This window comes from Geotrypetes seraphini, chromosome 2 (genome assembly GCF_902459505.1).
Source record: "Geotrypetes seraphini chromosome 2, aGeoSer1.1, whole genome shotgun sequence".
Lineage (NCBI taxonomy): Eukaryota > Metazoa > Chordata > Amphibia > Gymnophiona > Dermophiidae > Geotrypetes > Geotrypetes seraphini.
Genome location: NC_047085.1, coordinates 404,038,464 through 404,059,877, shown reverse-complemented (window position 1 = coordinate 404,059,877; position 21,414 = coordinate 404,038,464). Strand labels below are relative to the sequence as shown.

General features: G+C 41.5%; 1 protein-coding gene across 1 annotated transcript in view; it reads right to left on the bottom strand.

The window, feature by feature from the left end:
- Positions 1 to 21,096, bottom strand: part of CRPPA (CDP-L-ribitol pyrophosphorylase A) — a 150,974-nt gene extending 129,878 nt beyond the window's left edge. The window contains exons 1-3 of the mRNA XM_033930977.1: positions 20,737 to 21,096; positions 16,563 to 16,842; positions 1,369 to 1,518 (exon numbers count right to left, since the gene is read on the bottom strand). Of these exons, the coding sequence (XP_033786868.1) occupies positions 1,369 to 1,518; positions 16,563 to 16,842; positions 20,737 to 20,948 (642 nt within the window). The 5' untranslated portion in view covers positions 20,949 to 21,096. The remainder of the gene's footprint in view (positions 1 to 1,368; positions 1,519 to 16,562; positions 16,843 to 20,736) is intronic.
- Positions 21,097 to 21,414: the final 318 nt, after the last annotated feature.

Sequence of the window (21,414 nt, the reverse complement as noted above, 5' to 3'; positions counted from 1 at the left end):
TCTCCAGGAGGGCATTCCACCCTTTCCATGAAAAAATATATACTGATATTGTTATTAAATGTTCCCCTTCTCAGCTTCATTTCATGTCAACAGATTCTGGAGTAAAGAGGGAACACCAGCTAATGCCACCACAGAGACACCAAGGAACCAACAAAAGGTGGGGCATGACGAAGGGCTTGCAACAGATACATAGATGACACCCCTTCTGACAACTGAGTCTTTTTTCGCTCCCCTCTTCTCCCCCCTCATTTTTTTTTCAAGGCCTCCCTCCTTAAGCTTCCTATGAACCCCTTCTAACCTCTCTATGTAAGTCTCCTAGAGCCTGAATAGGTATGAGCAACACGTAAACGGAAGATTGGATTGGATTGGATTAGATTAGATTAGATACCAGAGGAAACTCAACCAATGGTAAATCCAAGTTTATTAGAGAGTTGAACAAGGCATCATATCAGTGACCCGATATGGGTCTGAGTTTTGGCAAAGGGAGCCTGTGTCGGGGATATATACTCTCAATAAAATAAACATAGTAAATATAAACATAAAATATAAACAATGATACAAAAATGGATTTCATATATATCAACATAATAAACATCATCTAAAAAGTGGTCAAACGTATAAAAAATAAATCATCATGATAGTTTATTCAATTACATGAGATGAGAAAATGCACACATTTAAGCAAAAAAAGATGCACAGTAGGTTATGAGGATGCAAAAACATATTCCCCTTGATATTTAGCCAGCAATCTCCCACAGTCTCCAGTGAACCTGGAAATTCAATGCCGGCACCCATAGGCAGTGGAATGCTGTTTTTTAGGGGGGATCCAAGGGCTCCGCCCTAGGCACCAGCGGAGTCCTACGACATGATCTCTCACCAACTCCCCCACTTATCTCCTCCCGGCACTGTACTTTTAAATCTGCGAACAGCTGCTGTGCAGCTTCAATGAGCAGGCTTGCCTCCGGAAGTAGAATGACTACCTTGCGGTATCTGTAGATGAAGGCCTCAGAAGGAGATGGCCAAAGCGAGGTGGACAGCCCAAGCGATGCCTCCCTGCGTACCAAATGTCAAAGGGAGACCAGAGAACCAAGGCAAGTTCCATTTCACTGTAGAATATGCATGTTGAGTTATAAGCGGACCTGGAGAGAACGGACCCAAAGGATTCCTGCACATATCAGGAGACCTGAGGATGGGAAGCTACTAGACATGGAGCTATTGGAGCACTAAACAGCCAGAGCTAAAGCCAGGCAGGAAGGAGAAATAGTTGCAAGCCCGCCCCACATATCGAGTAGTCGGTATGCTCAAAGGCCAGAGACAGAAAGAGCACACTCTACATAACCTTCTCTTTTTAAAAGCCCAAATTCTTACCTGGAGATATGCTTGATATATTATGTCAAAAGCAAAAGCTTGTGGCATTTCACTTGCTCGGTGTCTGGCACGTTCTAGTGAATGGTCTAGACAACCATCTGGAGTGGAAGCAATAACAGTAGAGACAAGAGGTCGGATGGCTCCAGATGCCTAGGAAGTAAAAATAAAAATGCACATTGAAAAATGCTATGTATTATGCTGTTTATTTTAAATGATTTCTGCGTAGTATTCATGTCAATAGGTCAATAGGAATTAAGAGATCACAATATCTCTCCCTCTATTTAATAGGAATTAAGACCATATCTAATTTAAACAGGATGACAGTGTTTTCCAACTTGTTGATGACACAGTGGTTTTGTATTGCACAACATCCTTAAAACTAGATAAAACATTATTACAATTTGTACAGAATGCCTTATGAAAAATATTTTTGAGGATCCATCGAAAAGATGTACTGTATATACTCAAATATAAATCTAGATTTGTGGGGCAAAATAATGGCCTAAAGGAGCAGACCTAGACCTATCCCAGGCTGCAAACTACAAACCAGTAGCAAGCATACCACTCATGAAGAAGTTGATAGAGTTTGTAGTCGCAACCTAACTAAAATATTATATTTCAAAATGGAATTTACTATTACCTTTCCAACATGGGTTCAGAAATGAACACAGTATAGAAACATGCATGATTGATCTGGTATTGCGAGTTCGATCAGTATTAAGCACAGGTAAACAAATGTTACTACCAAGAAAATAAATGGACAGTTGATCCCTCTACTAGCCTACCTGGGAGAGCTTAGAGTGACTGGTCCTGTTGCACCAGGTGCACTGCCTAAAGCCACTAGAAGGCTTTGACATGGAGAGAAAGAGTGCTGACATGAGATCAAAGGACTCAGTGGTCCATGTAGGTTGAATAAATTTAAACCCCAAAAAAGGGTCAATGCTCCCAGCCTGTGAAGACGCTTCAAGTGGCCTGAAGGCCCCAAAAAATTAAAGGTGGAAAAAATGAAAAATTTTACATGAAAAAGAAAGAACTATAAAAATAAATAAAAATAATGAAGAAAAACAATATCAGGAAGGCACAACAACTGAAGTTTAACTCGCTTTTGGAGAACTCCAACAGAACACAGCTTCTCAGCTCCATGATCTAGAAACAGGGACGAAGTGTGAGATAATAAAATTTGCGGACGACACCAAACTATTTAGTGGAGCTCGGACTAAACAGGACTGCGAAGAATTGCAAAGGGACTTGAACAAGCTAGGCGAATGGCCGACGAGATGGCAGATGAAGTTCAACGTTGAGAAATGTAAAGTATTACATGTAGGAAGCAGAAACTTGAGGTACAGCTATACGATGGGAGGGATATTATTGAATGAGAGTACCCAAGAAAGGGACTTGGGGGTAATGGTGGACATGACAATGAAGCCGACGGCACAGTGCGCAGCAGCCGCTAAGAGAGCGAATAGAATGCTAGGTATAATCAAGAAGGGTATTACAACCAGAACAAAAGAAGTTATCCTGCCGTTGTATCGGGCGATGGTGCACCCGCATCTGGAGTACTGCGTCCAATATTGGTCGCCGTACCTTAAGGAGGATATGGCGTTACTCGAGAGGGTTCAGAAGAGAGCGACACGTCTGATAAAAGGTATGGAAACCTTTCATACACTGAGAGATTGGAGAAGCTGGGTCTCTTTTCCCTTGAGAAGGGAGACTTAGAGGGGATATGATAGAGACTTACAAGATCATGAAGGGACAGATTCTTCAAACTTTCGAAAAATAAAAGAACAAGAGGGCATTCAGAAAAGTTGAAAGGGGACAGAATCAAAACGAATGCTAAGAAGTTTTTCTTTACCCAACGTGTGGTGGACACCTGGAATGCGCTTCCAGAGGACGTAATAGGACAGAGTACGGTACTGGGGTTTAAGAAGGGATTGGACAATTTCCTGCTGGAAAAGGGGATAGAGGGGTATAGATAGAGGATTACTGCACAGATCCTGGACCTGTTGGGCCGCCGCATGAGCATGATGGACTCAGGTTTGACCCAGCGGAGGTATTGTTTATGTTCTTATGAGTGGTACGGGTAGTCTCAAGACTTGGTATAGAGAATTTCTCTCATAAGGCTCTTAAGTATATATTAAACAAACAAGGAAAGGGAAAGTAGTGAGCCTTGTGGTACTCCGCAGAAGGTTTCCCAGGCTGGGAACTTGCTATTACCTTTTCTCACTTCATATGTTCTTTTGGTTAAGAACTCTGTGAACCATTTCAATAGCATCCACTGCAATCCCAGCTTGTTAAGCTTGTTAACCTCCTGCCTAGAGTCTTTTCCATGGCTACCTCTCAGTTGTAAAACACAGTGCCAGCGAAGCTTAGACTTGACTTTTCTCAACTTTATAATGAACTGATGTTATTAAGGAATCCACTGTGCTAGGATTCAAAGGCAAATTAGATGCACATCTCCTTACGAGAGGCATAGAGGGATATGGGTGACTAAAACTACATCAGGTGTATACCTGACTGGGCCTCCGCGTGCGCGGATCGCTGGACTCGATGGACCATGGGTCTGATCCGGAGATGGCAGTTCTTATGTTCTTATGATGCTGGAATAAGAATAAACTGATCTAATAGGTCATGTCATATGTTAGGGCTTGAAATTTAGGGAGCATAATGAACAGGTGATTAAGGGGAAAATGGGTGGGCTTGGCTGGGACATTTGTTTTTATTGTATGTTTTAAAATGTACTCCATTTTTATTTAGTTTAACTTCAAAGGAGGATTATAAATCCCAGAAATTAAATTATATTTAACCAAAAATCTCTTTAGATAGGATGAGAAATTTTTCAGACCCACCAAACTTGGACACTGAAACCTACAACCCAAATGGAGGGTGGTCCTATGCCAGCACTTCCCCACCTGACTTCAGAATCAGTGAAGAGGTGGTAAAGTATCTGCGATTGGCAGAATTGTCACTACTAGGAATGGGCAGCCAGAAAATGTTGTTGGGTGTTTTCTCTAGATTGTTTTTCATTTTGAAATGAATATCATTAGTAGTGTGCACTATGGGCCAGGTTCAATAAATGGCATGGAACAGCGCCTACATTATAACCACCACTCAGCGTGGTTGTCAATCAAAAAAACAGTGCCATTTATAGAATCACACCTAGCAGCACCTAAGCAGACAGGTGTTGCTAGGCTTCCTAGACATAGGTACCATTTCATAAAGCCAGCTTTTCACTCGCCTAATTTGATGATACCTATGTCAGACCCCTAATGATGCTTAAGTCAACCATGCCTATTCTTCAACCATAACCATACCAATTTTTTTAACATAAGTGTTGTTAGGCGTTCTTAGGCATGGGAGGGCGCCTCCACTAAGGTGTCAGACATCCTAAGAGTTCAGCATCGAACTCCTAAATTGCTTAATTAATATAGATTTTATTTGATTGGCTGAAAACTAGCATGGTCAATTACCGCATTGATTAAGCCAATTAAAAAATAAAAATTAGGCATGGATCCTGAACTTAGGCATCGCTAAATGACTGCAATTATTCGCTAGGCGGCTGCGGGAGCCTAATGTAGGCACTGTTTATAGAATATGGCTGGATGACCCAGATTCTATATTGTGCAACTCTAGTTGGCATACGCAACTTAAATTGTTTAACAACTTAATCAACATTGATAATTGGCAATTAACACCTCATAATTGATGCTAATTGGCACTAATTAGGAGTTATCCACACAACTTTCTAAATATAATGCTACAAAAACTCCACTTAGGTAAAGCTGAGAGCCTACTCTAATGGAAGAAAAGCCTCAGGTTTTATCAGCAGAGCTCAAGCTCAAACCACCACCACCGCATCATTGGCAAAAAACTTCCATAGAGGGTAGGTAGATAGGAAGGAGGGAGGGGGCCGTGTGAGGGGTGCCGAAGGATGGTGAGGTGGCAAGAGGGAAGGGTGGTGGAGGAAAGGAACAGACGCTGAAGAGGGGTGGAGAGGAACAGACGCTGAAGGGACATGGGGAAGACAGAGGGCTCCTTTTATTAAGGTATGCTAGCGTTTTTAGCGCGTGCTGCATTGCCGTGCAGGCTAACCCCGAGCTACACGCCAAGAACTAATGCCAGCTCAATGCTGGCATTAGCGTCTAGCGTGCACGGCATTGCAGCACACGCTAAAACCGCTAGCACAGCTTAGTAAAAGGAGCCCAGAGTGGGGAGAAGACGCTGAAGGGAATGGGGAAGAGAGAGTTTGGAGAAGATGCTGGAAGGGAAGAAGACAGAGATGCCAGACTATGGGGGAGTGGAGGGAAGATGATGGCTGCCAGACCAATTGGGGGAGGGGGGGGTGAAAGGAGAGGCACAGTAACAGAGCAAATGGAAGACACAAAGAGAAGACAGACAGTTGATAGAAAGAACTGAATGAGAAGATGAGGGAAGCAGAAACCAGACAACAAAAGGTAGAAAAAAATTTTCTATTTATTTATTTTATTTTTTTTGCTTTAGGATACAGTAGTATATTAGTTGTGTTTATAAAAATTTATAAACAAAGCCCTGCCAGCTGAACATCTCTTTCTCTAGTTCAGCAGCCAGAACTTTGATTTATAAGGAAGGAATAAGCTAAATATTGCAGTACTGAGGCTGTGGGGACGGGGAGAGGACAGTGGTCGCGGAACGGGGCAGGGGCAGGGACGGTAGTCACGGGGATGGGGACAAATTTTTTCCCTGTGTCATTCTCTAGTATACACTAATCGGCTGTGTGCACCAATTTATGCACACAACTTAATGGCACTATATACAGAATTTGGGCATAATGCATACTATTAGTGGCAAATGACATTCGTTTCACATGACAGCCTATCCCTATCTACTTCACTTCCTCACAAAAGCTGCAGTATTATTAGGTTAATTGCACAATTTTGGACCCTATTTATGCTTCTGCCACCAGCTTGCATTTTATTTCTAAGTAGGATGAATGCAGAGGAAAAAGTAAAACAAAGCTTGGAAGCACAGTATTCCTGTGCTGCTGGCCTTGTCCTACCCATTGACAGAAGTGGAAATAATGAAACAGGATGGAGGAAAATAGTAAAAAATAGAGCAAACAAGAGGAAGGGTGGAGAGTAGCAAATGAAGGGCAAGTAAAGAGGGAAAGGAGATACAGGTACATAGAGACAGGGAAGAAAGAAGCCATATGACTGACAGAGACAGGAGGAGAGAGGATCCAGATGGTAGGAAGTGACAGAGAAAAGGAGGGTAACAGGGTTTTAAATTTTTCTCAATGGCTCCTAAAAAAATTCCTGATGATGCCCAGAATTATTTCATATTTTTCCAGACCACCTTTTAACCTTGCCAGGGTCCTTTCTTCCACCAGGATCTATTGGAGGAGGGCACACTCATTTAGGAAAAAAAAAAAAAAAGTGGCATCATTTTGAACTCAGTGTAGGAAATGTCATACTATGGCCCCAGCATGGACAAGTACTATTTTCACTGTTGTATCATTTTACTAAATGAACTGCCCTTCAGAGGTTGGAAAAGGACATAACAAGGATTTGAATAGTTAAATTATGGAATATTTCTAAAACCCTGAATATCCCTCCTTGAAAAATACTTTCTATGCAATTGTTTAATTCAAAAAAAGCATACCAGGAATTCGGGCATTTTTATTTTCCCCACTCCTAGGGGTTGTCGCTATAAAACATTCTTTGATAGGACTTTAGAATATCAGGCGGGGAAAGAGGATTCCTGAATAAGCCTGCTGATTGTTCAGGTTTATTCTTATCTTATATTTAGGAAATTATTTAAAAAACTCATCTGTTTGATAATCAAGAATGTTGATCTTCAAGTTTTTTAATAATTTTATCATGCCGTGTTGTAAATTTTTCTTTACAATTAGGTTGTATTTTAATTGAGATATTAATACTTGTATGTTTGAGTTGTATTTTAACCATGATGTATAATTCTGCCCAAAGAAATGTGTATACGATTGTATTTATCTACTGTTGTGAACCGCCTAGAACTAATGGCAGGGCAGTATACAAGAAATAAAATTATTATTATTATTATTTTCAATAAAGTCACTTTGAAAGAAGCAGAATGCACATGTCTCAGTCAGAGCAGTTCTCATGGTCTATCATAATAATGGAAGAGACGGTTCTCAAAGGCACCCCCTCCCAGTTTCCATGGGCTCTCTTCCTCTGTATTTTCCACATCCTATGTTACTCAGTACAGCAATTGCAACATGCTGCACCATCCAAGGTGTAAAAAAAAATAAAAATACCCTGTCCCATAAACACCAAATCCACACTTTCCATAAACAGCCCGCTGGTTGTGCCTTTTTTCTATGAAAATAGAAAAGGAAAATCATGCACTCGTCTTCTTTGTCACATCCCAGTGCTCTTCTATCTTCGCTCCTGCAAATCATCACTGCAGCCGCCCATCAGAAATGCTGTAAGTTTACTGTTTCTCCCCTCTCATCACCATCATCAATAGAATGTACATATTTCAGGTTAGAAAAACAAACAGCATCCAGATGGGGGTGTCAACCTGATCCAGATGCGCCTGACAAGGTTTATCCAGTCCTAGGTTCCTATATCTATGTTTATTTCACGCTGCCTTTCAGATGAGAATCTAAGCAGTTTACACTCAAATTCAGAACAGAAGAAAGGATAAAACTACACTTCAATTGGGAAAACATGGGAGGGAAAGACGAGAGGAAGGTGGAAAATGAGTCTAGGAAAACAGTTTTCCTTTCTTTAAGCATGCAATAATAAATGCTAATTCCAAAAAGAATAGATTTGTTAATGCATGCTAATGCCATTAATGTGTTAATTTACTAAAGATTCCATTTTATACAATGGCACCCAGATACTAATAAAGCACGTTAACAGCATTAGTATATGTTAACACTGTAGCATACATTTTGTAACTATCTGCCAGTTGTGAAAAATTATTTGAATGCTTTTAGATATCCCTCTAGGCTTGGGATTCTGCCTAAATACATATATGCTTCACAAGACCAGTTCCATTAACTCCAAATTACTGTGATTAATTTTCCTTTCACCCATGGTAGCATCCAAATAGCATAATTAACATTTCTTATATATATATATATATATACACACACTATGTAATATGTATTTTATTCAAAACATATATTGTGTTATTATATAATAATCAAGTACTCTGCAAAGGCAAAAGTCAATAATTACAGACAGTTCTAAAACAAAACAAAGGAGCTAATACTGTGAATCCATGAATTCAACAGGTAGCAACATGCATATCTTTTCAGACCTCTGTTCTAAAACTAAAAAAAAACAAAAAACAGTGTGTAGTAGAAAGAGTCATCACATAATGACTCCTTTAGTTAACTGAATTATCTTTATTGAACAACTATTTACTTTAAGTGTATTGTATATCAACTTCAAAGCTAAAACAATCATTGGTAATTACAAGATTAACATATTTCACAATTTTAAAGGAATATTCATACTAAAAGCCACTGTTAACTGCGCTCTATAGCTTCAAATGAAATATTTAATGGAAAAGACTGCCATAGTTGTAATATCTGTGTCATTTCCTGCAAAAGGGGTTCAATATTTAAGGAATATACTTAAGCTATCCGTCTGCCCAAGTCAATGGAAAAACGCCCGCCCAGGTATCCTGCAATTTAGCTGGTATAGCAAGAGCAATTGACAATTTAACAGAAAACCAGAGTAAAAATGAAACTCATCAAGTGCTTGGAGAAGGGTAGACAGCGAAGCTCGAGAGTTCACTATAGTGAAAATCGATCAAGGGCAAGCACCTTAACAGTATGGTTAGACATTATGATACCTGCAATATCCAGATCCTTTAAAACCGTACGTATAAAAGGTTCTAAATATAATAAAAATATTAAAGGAGATATAGGGCATCCTTGACAAGTGCCACAGTAAATATGAAAGGGCTTCTCGTATAAAAACCATTCACCAAAATTCTTGCTAGGGGAGATGAATATAAGGTCTTCATTGCCTGTAGATATCAGCCCTCCATTCCAATATAATCCAACAGAGTAAATCGGGCTGCATCCAAACTGACAATCAAGGAAGGAATTTGATTTTTACTAACATGAAACATAGCAAGCAAAACCCTGTGAACATTGGTCCTGAGCAGGTGGGGGTTCTGAGGGGTCAGTAATCCATGACCAATCGGAGTAGGCAAGTTGAAAGGATCTTAGCTAAGATTTTCAAGTCTACATCGATAAGGGATTTAGCTTGTCTCCAAGAGACCAAACTTTCTGATCTAGAGTACCAGAAATTAGATAAAGACTGGGTGGGTCAGGTTTTTGCCTGCTCTTCTAATCATAGACTTGTGGGTGTAGCTATCCTCTTTCATAAATGTTTACCATACACGATCCAATTAATATTTCAAGGTACCGACGGTTGCTATGTTCTGTTACAGGTCACGATAGGCAACTATACATTTCATCTTAATGCCTATGCTCCAAACTATGACTATGATTTTCTAAACAGTTGGTACAACATGCTACAGAACAAGTTGATGTGCTCTTGATCCTCATGAAAAATCTCAACCAAATTTTAGATCCTCGTCTTGACTGATCTGTTCCTGTAAAGGTCCTCCCCTCCTTAATGCTGGCTTGAGAGGAGTCCCCTATCTTTGCTCAGCACTTGATTTGGCAGACCCTGGTGTCTTTTACGCCCTCAAGAGTGTGATTATACTCAAAGATCTAGAGTGCATGGTACGTTATCAAGAATTGATTATATTCTCTTGTCCAGTTTGACATTCGCGATGGTCGATGCAGCGGATATAGGCCCCATGTCCATCTCTGATCACTCTTTGGTTTGGGTAGATATTAACATAGGTCATTCTCTTGGTGGCCCGAGTAGGTGAAAGTTCCCAAGCTATTTATATGATTAGTGAATGGTCTGATTTTAAGCACTTTAATAAACAACATCAAGATGATCCAGTCTTATTTTCGAACACTGCTAAAACAGTTCTCCAGGGAGATTGTATTGCTTATGTAGTTGCTAGCAGGCAATGCTTGGCTCAGGAAATTATATGGCTGGAACATGATTTACATATATCCAAATGGGCATATATTGCTATTCCCTCGCTGGCCACCAGGGAGGCTTTGATTGCGACAGAGGCAGCACTAAATTCTTTAATTCATGAACGCACAGAGAAATTATTATTTTATCAGAGATACAAATATTATAGATAAGGCAACAGATTGGGTAAGCTCCTGGTGCAATTAAAGCAAGCAGTGGGGTCTCGGTTTATTTCTAGCTTATATGATTCTTTTGGATTTCCAGAAGATATTTGACAAAGTATCTTATGAATGACTCCAAAGGAAATTAGAATCCATGGGATAAGGGCAGTGCTCTGAATCTGATTGGTTGAGGCAGAAGCTGTATTGTCAGCACCTTCAGGGGGGTTAGGTAAATCTCCAGTCCTAGAGCTCTGCTTTTTCTTTTGAGAGAGGGGGGGTTACTTTTTGCTTGATGTAGTTTGACTGGTTAAGTAGGCTGCCCGCTCATCAAATCAAATTGCATCAAGCAAAAAGTAAACAACAAAAAATAAAAAGCAGGGCTGTAGAAGTGGGGATTCTCCTAATCACTACAAGCAAAAAAGGCAAAACAGAGCTTATTCTCTGAATCCCCTGACCGCACACCACTGCCTATTGTGGATTAAGAACTGGCTAAAAGATAGAAAACAGAGAATAGAGTTAAATATTCAATATTCTCAATGGAGAAGGGTAAATAGTGGGGCTCCTCAGGAGTCTGTGCTGGGACCACGGCTTTTTAACATATTTATAAATGATCTGGAAATAAGAAAAACGAGTCAGGCCATCAAATTTGCTGACAACACAAGTTAATGGAAGTTGTTAAATCGCAAGAAGAGTGTGAAAATCTGGAAGAGGGCTTTAACAGACTGGGAGTCTGGGCAATCAAATGGCAGATGATATTTACCTCCCCCCCCCCCCCCCCGAATTCTACAAACTGTGCTCTCAGCTTGCAGGCGCAATTTAATTGAATAACTTGCCAATTAGAGCCAATAATTGGGATCTTAACAAGCACTTATTGGAGATAATTAGTTTTAATTAAAATTTACACAAGAGTCAAAAAGGGAGCATGGAAATGGAAGGGTCATGAGTTGGTCAGGGGGGTGTTCCTTGGAGTAATTATAGAATAAAGAGGAATATGCACCTAATTTAAGCATGAGGATTTGTACCATATTTTGGTTGATGCACAAGACCATGCCTAAAGTTAGGTGCGGGTCCCACGTCTAAGCACTATTCTATAAACCATGTCTAGTTTTAAGCACTGTTTACAAAATAGTACTGAATGGGTTTGTTGTCATTGCTGATTTTTTAGGTGCCATATAAAGAATTTACCCCCTTAATGTTAGCCAAGTGCAAAGTGATGCGTGCAGGAAAAAGGAACCCAAACTATAACTACACGATGCAAGGTTCCACATAAAGAGTCACCAACCAGGAAGAGGAATTAGATGACATCATTGACACTGCTCAGTGTCAAAACACAAAACTGAGAATATTAGATTGCCTTCATATTCACTCCATGGTGTGATCACTCCTTAAATACTGTGTGCAATCATTGCATCGCAAAAAAGATATAGCGGAATTTTAAAAAAGGCAGAGTGAGGTGACGGGATGACTTCCCTATATGGAAAGGCAAAAGAGGCTGGGGGGGAATGGAACAGGTAGACATGAATCACTTGTTTACCTTTTCCAAAAATACAAGGACAAAGGGGCACATAATGAAGCTAATAAGTAGTAAATTTAAAACAAATCAGTAAAAGCAGTAGCTTAGCAGGTTTTCAAAAAGGTTTGGATAAATGTCGATATTAATATGGGCTTGGAAAAATCCACTGCTTATTCCTGGGATAAGCAGCATAAAATCCGTTTATTCTTTTGGGTTCTTGCCAAGTACTTGGGCTGTCCTAGTATTCCGATTCATTTTAAACTTATGGATAATGCTGGGGTCAACTGCAGTTTTTAAACTTAGACCCAGAGCCAGGCAATACCTAGATACCAATGTCTATTATCTAGTGTAAAGTGGCCGTAAGCATTTTAAAGCACCACCAACTATGGAGTTTAAATATTGGGCCATAAAGTTTTTTTTCTTTTTACACAAACATAAGTTTCAAGTTTTATTAATTCTTGATAAATCGCCTATTTAATTTCCTAAGCAATGTACAATACAAATTTAAAATATAACAAGTAATACAATAATAAATAAATAACAAACTAAAAAAAGACAATACACGAATACGGAAGGAAAAAAGGGAGAAGTTACAATTTCTTTTCAAGAGTTAAGGAACATATAAAGGAAAATAACATAAGGGAAATAGGACTTTAAAATAGCAAGTTAAAAGGAAATTTTGGTTAAGAAAATCATAGATTAAAAGCATCTTTGAAGAGATAAGTTTTTAGGGATTTTTTAAAAGAGACAAGGTCTTTATCATTTCTAATAAATTGAGGAATGGAGTTCCATAGAAGAGGTGCTGTGACCGAAAACATATCCTGTCTTCTGGTTCCGATTATTTTCAAAGAAGGATCCCTTTTACAAAGCGGCGATAGTACTTCTCCTGCAGCAAATGCACCAAAGCCTCTTCAATTCTTATAGGCTTCAGTGCTTTGTAAAAGGGACCCAAAGACATTTGTTTTTTAAAAAAGTGTCAAAATCCCTCCCATAGTAACTAGTCAGAACAGTTCTACTACAGCAGCACTTTGGCACAGACATGCACCAGCCACTTGGAGGCAAATAAAAGGCATGCATGTATTTCAGTGTCTGTTAGGAATAAAGATGCACACATTGAAAATTATCAATGAAATACCTACAAAGCCCCTCCTCCTTCTGCAACTCCAAATATACCCCCTCCTTTTACTAAGCCACGGTAGAGGTTTCTATTACGGCCTGGAGAGCTAAATGCTCTGATGCTGCTCCGACACTCATAGAATTCTTATGAGCATTGGAGCATTTAGCGCCCCAGGCCGTAAGAGAAACCTCTACCGCGGGTTAGTGAAAGAAGGCCATAATTTTTAGGCCATAAAAATATTTTCTAGTTTTTGTCACATATGTACCAAATATTTAGTTTTATAACATTGACACTATTTTAGTTTCCAGAGCCAAAACCAATAAGTAAATCAGCCCGAAAGTACACTGCATCAAAAGCATAAATGCCATAATTTAACATCATCATCATAATTGCTGAATTAAGGTTCACTTTATTAGTTTTGGATAGCTTGCACTTTTTGAATCCTACAGGCAAATAACAAACTCATTGGCAAGATAATAAAGCAATTTACTTGTCTGACGTGCAGTTAGGGAGTGCAAAATACTACTTGATCGACTGCCATTTTTGAGACATTAAAACTTCATTAGATTATGTTATGAATCTGGTATGCTGAACGTGAATAGGACTAATGTATTATTTATATTTAAAGAGTGATTTAATGCAACAAGTCTGCCAGCTTTAATATCTGAAAATCCCTTCATACATTGGAGAAGGAAATAATCACTTTTCAACTCAGACATTATCCTAATTTTTGGATCTCCAAACTGTTGCTGCACAATATTAAAGTCAGTAAAAATAAAGAAGAGATTTACAATTGTATTCTTTGTAATCAGATCAAAGTATTTTACACAGAGGGATGACCAAAATAACCATGACACAACACAGATAATACAGCAAGTCTACTCTTTATGTTTTGGAACTATGATTATGCAAAGTGGATACCCTATCCAAATATAATTTAATCTGCAGTTACACTTAGATTATGAACTCTCTTTGGGATACAGGCGTAGTATATGTTCTAGAGTCTATAACATATATTATCATGTTTCCCTGAAAATAAGACCTACCCCGAAAATAAGCCCTAGCATGATTTTTAAAGATGCTCCTAATATAAGCCCTACCACAAAAATAAGTCCTAGTTAGATCGATCCCCAAAGCCCCTCCTGAATGTCCCCGAAACTCCCTGACTCCATTCCTGACAATAGTGCTGCCCAATTCGCTGGCAGCAGCACTTTCACCCCCCACACCATGTGCAGCATCTTTCCTCCCCTCTCACCCATCCCCTTGCGCAGCATCTTTCTAACCCTCCCTCCCAACCCCTACAAAGAACCATCCCCTTGCGCAGCATCTTTCTATCCCTCCTTCCCATCCCCCATGCAGCAGAACCCCGCCAACCCTCCCACCATGAGACCAACATACCTCCACTCCAAACAGCGGAGGCAGCAGCACTCTGAACAGGGAAGGCTTCAGCAGGGAAGGATGCAAAGTAGCCTGTTCATAGTGCTGCTACCGCTGCTGTTTGGAGCAGAGATATGTTGGTCTCACAGTGGGAGAGTTCATCCAGGGTATGTGGATTGTTGGCATACATTTTCTTCTTTAAATTTCCCCACAGTTAAAAATCACATGTGGACAAGTTTGCTCCTCTTTAAACAGTTCATGAACCCGTGCCAGTGAGTCGCTTGAGGTGTGGCTTGTTGCCCCATTTTGTTGGAAAAAGCAGTACATTTTTTTTGTCTGGTGTTAGATGGTCATAAAATTGTGTTTTCTTAATCGATCTGCTTCGCACATAGCCTCCCACATATTCTCTGTTTCAGGGAGAACATCATCTTTCTGGCACCGGTATTAGAGGCGGGCTACTTTTCCATGGCCCACCCTGTATAATTACAAACACTGATTTACATTTAGGGATGATCAACAAGAGTAAACAATTAATAAAACTTAAACATATTGGGGGAAAAAATCAACCAAAAATCTTGCTGTACATCATAGCAGTTTCCTGGGAAACAATAGGAAAATTGAGTTGTTTTGATAGTCATTCAGTATTTCATAGCACAGAACCTCTAAGTTTGGACTTCTTTTAAAAACTTTTTTAACGTATAATGGATACTACCCCACTTCCTCTTAGTCTTTCTACTCACACGCAAGCTTCTTTTCATTATAAACCAATCTGGCATTTTTACACAGGCATGGAATTAGAAATTAGTATTCCCCTCTCCCAGTCAGCATCACGCTTACCATTGGTACCGAAGAAACGCTGTCTATCTTCCATACAGCCCCCCACCACCACCACAATACCCCCGTGAACATCGGAGCCACTATCCTCCATGTATATGCCTCCTCCCCCCAACCCTCCCGTGATGAACCTCGATACCGCACACTAACCCCCGCCGCCACCTTCCACCATGCACGCCCCTCTCTCCAACACCGCACTTACCATTAGTATTAGAAACCTGCTGCTGCCGTCAATGCTTTATTCTGATCTAGTGCAGGGCTTTGAGCATCTGCGTATGCTCAAAGCTTGCCAGCTCCCGCCCCCTCCAAGATTCTCAGAGGAGGTGTGAGTAGGCAGGCCTTGAACCAGATCAGAATACAGCACTGACGGCGGCAATAGGTTTCCAGTACTAATGGCAAGCTCGATGTTGGGGGCAAGCTCGATGTAGTGTGCATGGAAGAGGGTGGTGGCAGCAAGGGGTTGTGTACACATAGGATAGTGGCACCAAGGTTCATCATGGGGAGCATATATGGAGGATAACCATGCTGGAGTTCATCAGGGGTAAGAGAACAATAGAGGAGCAGTTGTGTGCAAAATGATGATGGGACTTAAGGGGCAGAGTCAGCTGGTCGGCGTCAGGATGGGAGAACAATGGAGGAGCAGGTCTTTATCTGCTGTCATTTACTATTTTTATAAATGTCTAAAACCTGATTGCATAAAGTTTGAATCTATAAGTCTAAAATTCTTTAACATGCATTTGGCAAGGGAAGGACTAGGGTACTACTCGAGATGTCTAGGTTTCAGAGAAAATTTCTTATTCAGCAGCACTCGAGTAGCTGATGTCCCTTTCGAACCCAAAACTGGCAAAGGATACCCGGCTCTGTGACAGCTTCAAGAAAAACAAGCATTTATGCTTCTACAATAGCTGACATAAATATTTATGTTCCAGCACATAAATGTTTATGTGTCCACTTTGGCCCTGTTCAGATTTTAGACATTTATAGTTCTTCTCCTGAAACATAACCAGTACATAAATGTCTTTTCTTCATGTATTTTAGAACAGGCTGTACATTGGCAGATTCTGTTCTAAAATCCTAGAGCAACTTGAAACACCTACCAGGACATCTCAATTCTGATTTATACATCCTTTTTAAATTACTTATGTTATAGTACATACCCCACATTCCTTTGCAGAAGTAGTCACTTTGAAAAGAATATCTTCATCAACAAACGGTCTGACAGCATCGTGAATAATCACAACCTCAGGTTTTGAGAGCTGAAAGCCGAGTGGCTTATTTTCTGCAAATGCTCTCAGTCCATTGAAAATTGATCTGTGGCGCGTCGCTCCACCTTCCACCAGAGTGACTCGGCTGTGACCATACTGCTGAATGATAGACTTCATCAAGTCCAGGTTATCTTCTGTCACCACCACAACAATATCCCTTATCCATGTTACCCTGTGGAAAAAATGCTTACATTAAGCATATTACCTGGCATGAAAACTGGAAAAAAACAACCCTATTTGTTGTTTTCCATGGTGATACTATTTCATAAGATGTATTCATAGAAAAAGCATCAGATGTGTACCCTCTGTAGCTCAAAGGAGGGTGAATCCCTGCTTCCAAGTAAATTGATGACCTCCTCTGTCAGTCACAAGACAGAAGTAACCAAAGTAGAAAGGTAGCTAAGGAGCGATAAAGAGCCTGAAAAAACTAGAGTCCAAGGTGTTCCTTTACATGAATTCAGTCAGTAAGGAGAGGCTGTCGGATTCACCCCGGAACACAGTTCAGCCACAAAACTTCAGCTGTGTGACTAACTGATACATCTAAGTCCGATTTGGTCATATGGCGCTAGATGTCCAAAGTTGGCAGCGAGAAAATGCCCAGTCTTGAAAAATAGTTCTAAATTTTTTTTTTTCAAAAATCATCTAGCTGGACATCCAGGCTACTGTTCGTTCAGACTGCCAGTACGTCTATCTTTATACCACATTTTCAAACCAAAATTTCATCCAAGTCCTAAATGCCCAGAACAAGACCTTTTGGGTGTGAGAGGGGCCAATCTTGTAATGGACTGGCCACCCAGACATGGCAACAGAGCAGTGAGGCACCTTACAGGGCACTGCTGTGAACTTCACAAAAAGGGTGCCACATATACATCTCACCAGAACCCCCTTATAGGTTATGACGAGTCCCCCCTAAAACCCACTATACCTACCTGTTTACAACCCCAATAGCCCTTAAGGCTGCAGGTGGCACCTATATGGCAGTAGAATTGTTGGTTTTGGTGTTTTTTGGTTTGTTTTTTTTTGGGGGGTGGAGGTTTGGTAGGCGTACATGTTCAACAATAAATGTAGTGGATAGAGTGGCTTATGGGCCTAGGTCCTCCTCTCTATGGTTCATTAGCCCCTCCCCCCCAGGCTATTTAAGACACTGGTGTGCAGCTCTACTAGGCTTTCTTAAGCCAGGTGCTGATGTTCTGGAGACAGGTATGTACTTTTTTTTCTGATCTTTGTGGGGGTGCGAGAGGGTCAGTGAACACTGGGGGAGTGTGTGGGCGTCTTTGCTTTGTCCCTGCAGTGGTTATCTGGTCACTTTGGATACCTTTTTGGCACTTATACCTGTTTTTACATCGTCTAACTCAGTGTTCTTCAACATTTTGATACCTATATACAAACAAACCCTAAGGTGCAAGACTCTGCACACAGTACAACCCCAGAGGAAAAGAAACAAATGTGTTTCTTTCTGAACAGACAGCAAATGTAAATCAATCACTAAATTCAAAAATAAAATCATTCCCCCTACCATTTTTGTCTCCCTCCCTCCATGTTGTGCCTTGCCTTCTGGCCTGCCCCCCGGTGTTATCTTTGGGCCGACTCCCTCTTCCTCAGTGCTGCAGTGCACAAAGCCGTGGGCAGCGGCTCCTCGCGCGTCCCACACCTCATCTGGAAGCCTTTTCTCTGACGTTGCAACGGCAGAGAGAAGGCTTCCGGTTCATGCGCAGGATGCATGTAGGAGTCTCTGCCCACAGCAGCACTGAGGAAGAGGGAGTCAGCCTGAAGACAACGCTGCATCACTCGCACCATGGACCAGCGGCTGAATAGCACTGTCTGGGGCCCGATGCACATGCTGGCCCTGCGGACCGGCGGTTGAAGAACACTGGTCTAACTCACAACATATAAGTTTCATCCAGGATGTCTAGTAAAACCTTTGATTATCTCTGCAGGACAACTAAGTCTAGGTGAGCACCCATTCCGCCCAGATACTGCCCTAACCACTCCTTATTCATACGCCCATTTTAGCTCTAGGCGCACAGAAGGATTCAGAGGCCTAAAAAGTCCCACGACATGTCCAGAAAATCAGTTTGATTATCATCACTTGGACACCCTGTCTTTAGGGATCGACCAAGTGCCAACTTGGGCGGGTTTTTAGACATGTTTAAGTTTTGATTATGAACCCCATACTGTGATGTATTGTATTTTAAGTTTGTAGTTTTGTAAACCGCTTAACACTGTACTTTGGTACAAGTGGTATATCAAGAAAATAAATTCAATCCAATCCACTGAAAAGTGGAGGCGCTAGCAGGTGTAAAGACAGAAGAGTTTCAGATGACTGACCTAGGTGAACAGAAATGGCAATCGGGCTCACAGACTCTCAGCTTTCTCGCAATCAGCATCAACGCAGTCACATGGACATGTGCAGCTGCACTTATTCATAATTTAAGGATGGTCTAAATCAGGGCTGCCCAAGTCCAGTCCTCGAGATCTACCGGCAGGCCAGGTTTTCAGGATATCCACAATGAATATGCATGAGAAAGATTTGTTTGCACTGCCTTCTTGGTATGCAAATCTCTCTCGTGCACATCCTGAAAACCTGGCCTGCCGGTAGATATCGAGAACTGGACTTGGGCAGCCCTGGTCTAAATCCAGACATTTATCATGATACAGAGTGAATGTGAAAATGATCCAAGTTGAGGAGTGAAAGTTATTAAGAGGGTCACTATAGCAGGAAGTAGAGAGAAAAACATAAACCCCCCCTAATTCTGTAAGGCAGTGTGCTATCTGGAATTGGGGATAGATGACGTGGATAGATGCTGGGTATAGATGCCGGTTACCAGATGTCCGGATTTTCCAAGACATGTCCTCCTTTTTGAGAACTTGTTCGGGAGTCCGGACAGCTTTTCAAAACCAGGCACTTTGTCCAGGTTTTGAAAAGCTTCCCATCAAAATCGCGTTGGGACGGGGCATGTGCGGACGCAACATAATTGTGTCGCGTTCACGCATGCACAGATGCCGTCTGAGGTAGGGCTGGGAAGGCCTGGGGGGGCGTAACCATGGGTCTGGATTTCCCTAGCTGACACAGCACTGCCAATGATACACTGGTCCTATACTGTACATTCTCAATGGTTTAAACATTTTGTTCTGCCATTTTGTGAAGCACTGACTTATACATTTTTGTTGCCAAAACGTATAAGTGCCAGGATTGAGATGTTTAAAGTGAATAGCATTTGTAAAATGATCACCTAAATGTTTTTCAGAAACAGGTTGGTAATGTTACTTGGTGCAGGGTTACCATATGGCCCCACAAAAGGACAGATTGACATGTCCAGTATTTACTTCCATTGCTTTTAATGTAAGTAAAACCAGGATGCCTCAAATTGTCCTGCTTTTTCTGTAGTTGTGTTACCAGATGTCCAGGAAAACCCAGACATGTCCTCTTTTTTAGAGGACTGTCCAGGTGAATTTCAAAACCCAGTTTGTGTTTTGGAAGACCTCCGAGGAGGCGTGAATGAGACATGATGACATCACGTGGGGGTGTGGTTGGAGGCGGACTGAGGAAGGGCCACATGTCCTTGTTTGTTTCATGAAGAAATCTGGTAACCCTATTCTGGAGCCATATGGCAACTCAGGGGCAGCAAAAAGTGACCTTAGTGCATCCATGTGTGTGTTTTTCCCACCTGCTAAGGCCATCTTTGTCTGGTTGTTGTTTGGTTTGGTTTGGTGTTGTTGTTTTTTTTTTGTTTTTTTGTAATAACGGCCATGTTAAGCAGCTTGGTAAAAGTGCACCTTAAAAAGGCCATGTTCCTCAGGAAATTTCTCTCAAGAGAAGCAAGTGGGAACATTTCTCCAACTTAGACCAAGACAGGAGGACGTTGTTTAAAACTCGAGTCGCCAAAGCATAAAGAACGGATCACGCAAAACTCTTGCGCTGCTGCGCTGCAGCTCCTCCTTCTGGCCGTGGCGTAAGCAGCTTGTGTACAGTGGAGGGTTGTGCATGCAACCCAGGAGGGAGAAAAGAGAGGCAGCCTGATCCGGGAGGAGGGCGAGAGGAAGCGCTAGGGGGGCTCGTCCTTACCTCTCAAAGGCTTGCACGGTGTGACTGATGAGCGGTCTTTCCAGGATATTACAAAACTGCTTTGGGGTTCCTCCTCCCATCCTCTCGCCGCTGCCTCCGGCGGGCAGCACAGCCGCGACGCTTATCCCCAGCCTGTTCGCGGCCTCGGCACCGTGAAGGAGGGGCGCCAGCTGCTCGCATGGAGAGCCGAGCTGCTCGGATCCGGCCTGCATGGAGGAAATGTGTCCGGGAAGGGCGGGCGCGCTCGAAGGACGCAGGGCCTGAGCGGCGGGCGGGCGCTTGAGGAGCCCCCCCCCCGAGTTGGCTCAGGGCCCTAATTGTGTGCACCTGTTGCGGGAAGCCGGACTGGCCGAACCCCGGGTCGCAGTTAATGAAGCTTTTCTAGCTCATTCTTTGTGGGCTGGGACGGGCCTGGATGCATTGCAGGAAAGATAACATCAATTAGAAGAAAGGGAGCAATAGCGCGTTTGTTTGGTTTTTTTTTTTTACAAAGTGTTCTTTTAAGAGAGCACTGGCTGTGCGGCTTTAATTATTGGAGTGTTTCATATAAATATCCCCATTCAGAATTGCAACTCATTTGTTTAGCCATACAAATAGGAACGTGTTTACTATGGATAAAATGCACGAGTATCCTATTTTCTTGAACCTTAAAGCTACACCCATGATAGGGAGTGAATG